Source organism: Neoarius graeffei, chromosome 13 (assembly GCF_027579695.1).
Source record: "Neoarius graeffei isolate fNeoGra1 chromosome 13, fNeoGra1.pri, whole genome shotgun sequence".
Lineage (NCBI taxonomy): Eukaryota > Metazoa > Chordata > Actinopteri > Siluriformes > Ariidae > Neoarius > Neoarius graeffei.
The window spans coordinates 61,271,282-61,279,129 of record NC_083581.1 but is presented as its reverse complement, the minus strand read 5'-3'; the positions used below and the strand labels follow the sequence as shown (position 1 = coordinate 61,279,129).

The 7,848-nt window shown below is 42.8% G+C and overlaps 1 protein-coding gene across 1 annotated transcript; it reads right to left on the bottom strand.

Annotated features, from left to right (window-relative positions):
- Positions 1-365: 365 nt before the first annotated feature.
- On the bottom strand, positions 366-7,166 carry LOC132896229 (guanylin-like). The gene is made up of 3 exons (XM_060936964.1): positions 7,098-7,166; positions 2,808-3,000; positions 366-430 (listed from the first exon to the last, which is right to left on the bottom strand). Exons 1-3 carry the CDS (start codon positions 7,164-7,166, stop codon positions 366-368), a joined length of 327 nt encoding a protein of 108 aa, XP_060792947.1.
- Positions 7,167-7,848: the final 682 nt, after the last annotated feature.

Genomic DNA, 7,848 nt, shown 5'->3' with positions numbered 1-7,848 from the left:
AAAGTAGATCCATCCCAAATTTAATATTTTAGCAGACTCCCTCCAATTCGCCTCCCATGCTTAAGGGGTTATCAGGTGTAAAGGGTTATGCCATGACAATTCTGTAACACATTAGAGTTGAGTGGGAGGGCTACACATAAATTCTACCACAAAGTGTTAGATATAAATGCTATCGTAACAGAGTTTTACTACAGGTGAATTTGAAGCGCTTTTAAAATAGTGATTGTACATAAAAATGATTACAGTACAAAGACAGTTTACATGCAGGTATGCATAATGAAGTTGGCAAACTAATAATAAGTGGAATTAAAAAACAAACAAACAGATTTTACGTCTTGAAGTGCCAGTATGATATTGAGTCATGTTCAGCAGCCAGTGCAAGCAGCAAATGAACAGATCTCACATACATCTTCATTCCTGGAGAGATGTGCTGCAAGTAACACAAAAAAGAAGTGTCTTTTCAGTTCACACTTGTAAATTTAGAGGATAAGAAAGACGATAACACATAACAGGTAAGTAGTTCAGTGTCAATATAACTATCATATACACTCACTGGAACCTTTAATAAGAACACCTGTATAACTGTGCATTCATGCAATTCAATTCGGCATCTAATCAGCCAATCATGTGGCAGCAGCACAAAGTATAAAATCATGCAGCTATAAGTCAAGAGCTTCAGTTAATGCTTGCAACAAACGTGGGAAAATAAATTATATATATATATATATATATATATATATATATATGAGGGCGGCACGGTGGTGTAGTGGTTAGCACTGTCGCCTCACAGCAAGAAGGTCCTGGGTTCGAGCCCAGCAGCCGACAAGGGCCTTTCTGTGTGGAGTTTGCATGTTCTCCCCATGTCTGCGTAGGTTTCCACCGGGTGCTCCGGTTTCCCCCACAGTCCAAAGACATGCAGGTTAGGTTAACTGGTGACTCTAAATTGAGCGTAGGTGTGAATGTGAGTGTGAATGGTTGTCTGTGTCTATGTGTCAGCCTTGTGATGACCTGGTGACTTGTCCAGGGTGTACCCCGCCTTTCGCCCGTAGTCAGCTGGGATAGGCTCCAGCTTGCCTGCGACCCTGTAGAAGGATAAAGCGGCTAGAGATAATGAGATGAGATGAGATATATATATATATATATATATGAGGGCGGCACGGTGGTGTAGTGGTTAGCACTGTCGCCTCACAGCAAGAAGGTCCTGGGTTCGAGCCCAGCAGCCGACAAGGGCCTTTCTGTGCGGAGTTTGCATGTTCTCCCCATGTCTGCGTAGGTTTCCACCAGGTGCTCCGGTTTCCCCCACAGTCCAAAGACATGCAGGTTAGGTTAACTGGTGACTCTAAATTGACCGTAGGTGTTAGTGTGAATGGTTGTCTGTGTCTATGTGTCAGCCTTGTGATGACCTGGTGACTTGTCCAGGGTGTACCCCACCTTTCGCTCGTATTCAGCTGGGATAGGCTCCAGCTTGCATGCGACCCTGTAGAACAGGATAAAGCAGCTAGAGATAATGAGATGAGATTATATATATATTAGTGCTGTCAAGCGATTAAAATATTTAATCGCGATTATTGTCACAACTGTCATAGTTAACTCGCGATTAATCGCAATTTAATCACACATTTTTGTCACATGAATAACCATTGTAATTCTCTTATCAGCATAAAAAAGTGAATGGGCTTGCTTTGTACCAATGTTTTTTTTTTATTGCAGAGCATAACACGTCTTGTCACAGCCACTGCAAAGTCGGGCTGGAGCCGCCGATGGGAAAACGAAACCTAAGCCAAGCACCGTGGCTCTTCGTCCCGAGGCACGGGGCTAGCGCGCCCTGCCCGCGCTGGTTCTTTGGGGGGAGGGCAGAGGACTCTGGCTGTGCAGGGCATGGCATTACAGTCTAGCTGCTATCGTTTTTCTAAGCAAAGTTTCTGTTCCAAGTTCCTGGTAGTTTCAAAAGCTTATGAAAAACCTACATCATGTCACAGAGCGTTAATCTTGCGATAAAAAAATTATCGCCGTTAAAATTGAGTCAAGTTAACGCGATAATAACGCAACATTTTTGACAGCACTAATATATATATATATATATATATATATATATATATATATATATATATATATATATATATATGAGGGCGGCACGGTGGTGTAGTGGTTAGCGCTGTCGCCTCACAGCAAGAAGGTCCTGTTCGAGCCCAGCAGCTGATGAGGGCCTTTCTATGCGGAGTTTGCATGTTCTCCCCATGTCTGAGTGGGTTTCCTCCGGGTACTCCAGTTTCCCCCACAGTCCAAAGGCATGCAGGTTAGATTAACTGGTGGCTCTAAATTGACCGTAGGTGTGAATGTGAGCGTGAATGGTTGTCTGTGTCTATGTGTCAGCCCTGCGATGACCTGGCGACTTGTCCAGGGTGTACCCCGCCTTTCGCCCGTAGTCAGCTGGGATAGGCTCCAGCTTGCATGCGATCCTGTAGAACAGGATAAGCAGCTGCAGATGATGGCAGGATGGCATGGTTGGTGGTGGTATACAGGTTAGTCTGAGTATCTCAGAAATTGCTAATCTCCTGGGATTAATAAAAACACAAAAACTGGACAGTTGAACACTGGAAAACCACTGCGTGATATTTTCCCAAATTTTAACTGCCCAGTTTCGGTGAGCCTGTGCCCACTTGGATTCCTACCCGATGTAGTTTTCTGCTGTTGCCAAAAGGTTTGGCTGATTGGATAAATTCATGAATGGCCAAGTGTTAAAGTGTTCCTATTAAAGTGGCCAGGAAACCAAATGATTCTATTCTGTTTTACTCTATATTGCTTACCAAGTCTGAAGAAATGAACTTGTGCGTTACTGCTTTGGCACAGAGGCTGAAATTCCTCAGGAAGGAGTGGGTTTTCACACAGTGTCACAGCGCTGAATGCACTTAAGAGATCGGTCTGTTTGGCCGACTCTCCTTTAGCGAGGATGTCCCAAAGCTTTTTCACTGATTCGAGTGAGAAAGAAAAATTTCCTTCCTGAATAAAAATAGAATAAAAATGGTCTACTGGTATAACATTCTACTGGTATAACAAGAGCAGTCTGCCACCAAATTGCAAAATATGCTTGAAACTGTTTTGCTAAACATGGTTAAATGAACCACTACTACAGACACTGTGCAGTTTGGCACCACACCCTATATAGACCAAGAATATTTGCCGTTTTGTTGCATAAAGATCCCTGTTATAGCACCAGCAGGAATTATAGTACAACCCCGATTCCAAAAAAGTTGGGACAAAGTACAAATTGTAAATAAAAATGGAATGCAATAATTTACAAATCTCAAAAACTGATATTGTATTCACAATAGAACATAGACAACATATCAAATGTCGAAAGTGAGATATTTTGAAATTTCATGCCAAATATTGGCTCATTTGAAATTTCATGACAGCAACACATCTCAGAAAAGTTGGGACAGGGGCAATAAGAGGCTGGAAAAGTTAAAGGTACAAAAAAGGAACAGCTGGAGGACCAAATTGCAACTCATTAGGTCAATTGGCAATAGGTTATTAACATGACTGGGTATAAAAAAGCATCTTGGAGTGGCAGCGGCTCTCAGAAGTAAAGATGGGAAGAGGATCATCAATCCCCCTAATTCTGCACCAACAAATAGTGGAGCAATATCAGAAAAGAGTTTGACAGTGTAAAATTGCAAAGAGTTTGAACATATCATCATCTACAGTGCATAATATCATCAAAAGATTCAGAGAATCTGGAAGAATCTCTGTGCGTAAGGGTCAACGTCGGAAAACCATACTGGGTGCCCGTGATCTTCGGGCCCTTAGACGGCACTGCATCACATACAGGCATGCTTCTGTATTGGAAATCACAAAATGGGCTCAGGAATATTTCCAGAGAACATTATCTGTGAACACAATTCACCGTGCCATCCACCGTTGCCAGCTAAAACTTTATAGTTCAAAGAAGAAGCCGTATCTAAACATGATCCAGAAGCGCAGACGTCTTCTCTGGGCCAAGGCTCATTTAAAATGGACTGTGGCAAAGTGGAAAACTGTTCTGTGGTCAGACGAATCAAAATTTGAAGTTCTTTATGGAAATCAGGGACGCCGTGTCATTCGGACTAAAGAGGACAAGGACGACTCAAGTTGTTATCAGCGCTCAGTTCAGAAGCCTGCATCTCTGATGGTATGGGGTTGCATTAGTGCGTGTGGCATGGGCAGCTTACACATCTGGAAAGACACTATCAATGCTGAAAGGTATATCCAGGTTCTAGAGCAACATATGCTCCCATCCAGACGACGTCTCTTTCAGGGAAGACCTTGCATTTTCCAACATGACAATGCCAAACCACATACTGCATCAATTGCAGCATCATGGCTGCGTAGAAGAAGGGTCCGGGTACTGAACTGGCCAGCCTGCAGTCCAGATCTTTCACCCGTAGAAAACATTTGGCGCATCATAAAACGGAAGATGCGACAAAAAAGACCTAAGACAGTTGAGCAACTAGAATCCTACATTAGACAAGAATGGGTGAACATTCCTATCCCTAAACTTGAGCAACTTGTCTCCTCAGTCCCCAGACGTTTACAGACTGTTGTAAAGAGAAAAGGGGATGTCTCACAGTGGTAAACATGGCCTTGTCCCAACTCTTTTGAGATGTGTTGTTGTCATGAAATTTAAAATCACCTAATTTTTCTCTTTAAATGATACATTTTCTCAGTTTAAACATTTGATATGTCATCTATGTTCTATTCTGAATTAAATATGGAATTTTGAAACTTCCACATCAATGCATTCCGTTTTTATTTACAATTTGTACTTTGTCCCAACTTTTTTGGAATCGGAGTTGTACAACTATATCCTAAAAATGGTTATTCAAGGGGTGTAAAAGGGTTCTATTTGAAACCCCCATCTAATAAGGAAACACTATATTGTAAGGTGCTGCATAGAAACATAAAGGCTTCCCTAAGAGGAATAAGGCAAAACTCAATTTATATTTCTTTTCATAAGGGTGTAGTATATCTGTCTGTGAAGGTTCTCAGTCATCCAGGTCATAGTAAACCATAGGTGCTAAAAAAGGCAACTGGACTTGCTTGAAATTCTTGAAGACGCTTCCAAAAGGCTTCTTCAGTTCTGTCTGACTAGTGGCGAGTTCCAGGTATTTATCCTCTAGTGGACCAAAAGCAACCCTAAGGAGAGTCATTGAGGTCACCTGGGTCATTGAGTCATCCTGTAGGTGTAGGTCACTGGGGGCCAAGTGTGAATGGTTTTGGCAGCCTAGAGAGTCTTTAGGGTGATCTGTGAGTCATTCAGTGCGTTTACATGCACATAGGGAAAATTGAATTTCTGCCGTAGCTCGACTGAAATCGAAGTTCTAAATGCCATGGAAACACCTTAGCTCGGCTGAAATCGAACCGAACTGGATTTCTCGTAATCGAGCTACGCGACCTAGATTATGTGATTGTAGCCAAGCTACTTAGTGCATGTAAACCCTATCGAGCTACGTAGTTGAGCTACTTACTTCAGCACTGCCCCTTCCGGAAGTGATGAGTGACGAGACCACAAGCGGGAAACACAACAGCCTCGGTCAGCATGACAACAGTAGTAGTAGCGAGCAGCAGAAGAGGTCAGGAGGAACAAGGAGAACGAACGAACACGGAACTGATAACTTTGTTTGTACTCTTGAATAGCTCTTCTTCATGACAACAACTGGAAGTGTACCAACACGATGGGGCGTGTAGCGCCACCTGTGGCTCGGGTGCACAATGTACCTCACACAATAGCTTGATTTCCTTGTGTGCATGTAGGATTGGATTTCTCTGGCACCCCTGCTGGGACCCTTAGCTCGATTACCAACAGTAGCTCGATTTGGATGTGCATGTAAATGCACTGATTGGCTCTCTCTGCCATCATGTGAATCATTGAAGTCAGCTGAGTTTTGGTGTGGATGTGTATTCAGTTTTCTAGGAAGTGTGCCAAGGACTGCGTTGTAGGTGGCTGGTGTCTCAGACCACCTCCTTTGTTCAGTGATGGTCATTCCAGGTTGACGAAGGTGGCTTCCTTCTTGAAAGAGGAGTAAAAGAAGCCATCTTCGTTTGGGCCACCTGTGGATGAAGAGAGCCAACGACCCACAGATCACCTTAATGACTCTCTAGGCTGCCAAAACCATTCACACTTGGCCCCCAGTGACCTACACCTACAGGATGACTCAACGACCCATGTGACTTCAATGACTCTCCTTAGGGTTGCTTTTGGTCCACGAGAGGATAAATACCTGGAACTTGCCACTAGTCAGACAAAACTGAAGAAGCCTTTCGGATGAGAGGTGAAGCGTCTTCAAGAATTTCAAGCAAGTCCAGTTGCCTTTTTCAGCACCTACAGTGTAATATATCTGCCAATCACAACAAAGTTCAAACAAATTGCTTTTATATTCTCAAGCATTGTTATTTCTAACATTTTCTTGTAAGCACGTTCTCATTCTCTATGAATTAGTACATTTATTACTCCACTAATATCTATTAGTCATTCTGTATTGTGTTATCACAGAATAGTACTTCTATTTGAGGACAGCAATTTAACAGTGACAGTAACTCAGTCAGGCGGCACGGTGGTGTAGTGGTTAGCGCTGTCGCCTCACAGCAAGAAGATCCGGGTTCGAGCCCCATGGCCGGCGAGGGCCTTTCTGTGCGGAGTTTGCATGTTCTCCCCGTGTCCGCGTGGGTTTCCTCCGGGTGCTCTGGTTTCCCCCACAGTCCAAAGACATGCAGGTTAGGTTAACTGGTGACTCTAAATTGACCGTAGGTGTGAATGTGAGTGTGAATGGTTGTCTGTGTCTATGTGTCAGCCCTGTGATGACCTGGCGACTTGTCCAGGGTGTACCCCGCCTTTCGCCCGTAGTCAGCTGGGATAGGCTCCAGCTTGCCTGCGACCCTGTAGAACAGGATAAAGCGGCTAGAGATAATGAGATGAGATGAGTAACTCAGTCAGTTCAAATCCCAGGACTGCCACAGAGCAACTGTTCTACGCTTCAACTGCTCATATGGCTGCACTGGATTCTGTATCACTTGTTAAGAGCATCTGCTAAATAATATATAAAAGTAAACACACTTACATGAACAATTACAGCATCTGAGATTAGGCCAAGGGCCAAAATCAGTAGAACGACTGGCAAAACCTTCATCTTCAGCTGAGCCCTGGGCTATATGTACTGTCTTCTGCACTTTTTGTGCCCCGTGTCTCTGCCTTTCCTTTTAAAACACAACTACAAAGCATTTTATAATCTCCATGAGTTAATATAATCTACATGAGTTAATAAACTGCAGGTTAATTGGCACAGAAGTGATGTAAATATATTTTTATTGCTCTGTGTAACAGTATGAAGACAAAGAATCCAGTATCACAGCTGTATTTCAGTAGCTTTCAGTGAGAAAATGTGGATGCATGCAGAAATCAAAAGCACTTGCGCGCACACACACACACACACACACACACACACACACACACACACACACACACACATATATATAAAACTCTGGTGTGGATAGATGTTTATTGGTATTTACTGATTATTAAATCAGGTATTATTACATTCTTTCATCACACTTTTATAGTTCTGTAAATTTTTACTTCATATATTTTATTCACATCATTATTATCCCCTGCCATGACGTGCACGGGGGATATAGGAATGGAATCTGTCTGTCCATCCATTTCAATCTGGACAAGTTTTCTCAGAAACTACATAAGCTAAATCAATGAAACTTTGCATGCTCATATTACTATTCATGATCTAAGTTGAGTTCATCCATCCATCCATCCATCCATCCATCCATCCATCCATCCATCCATCCATCCATTATCTG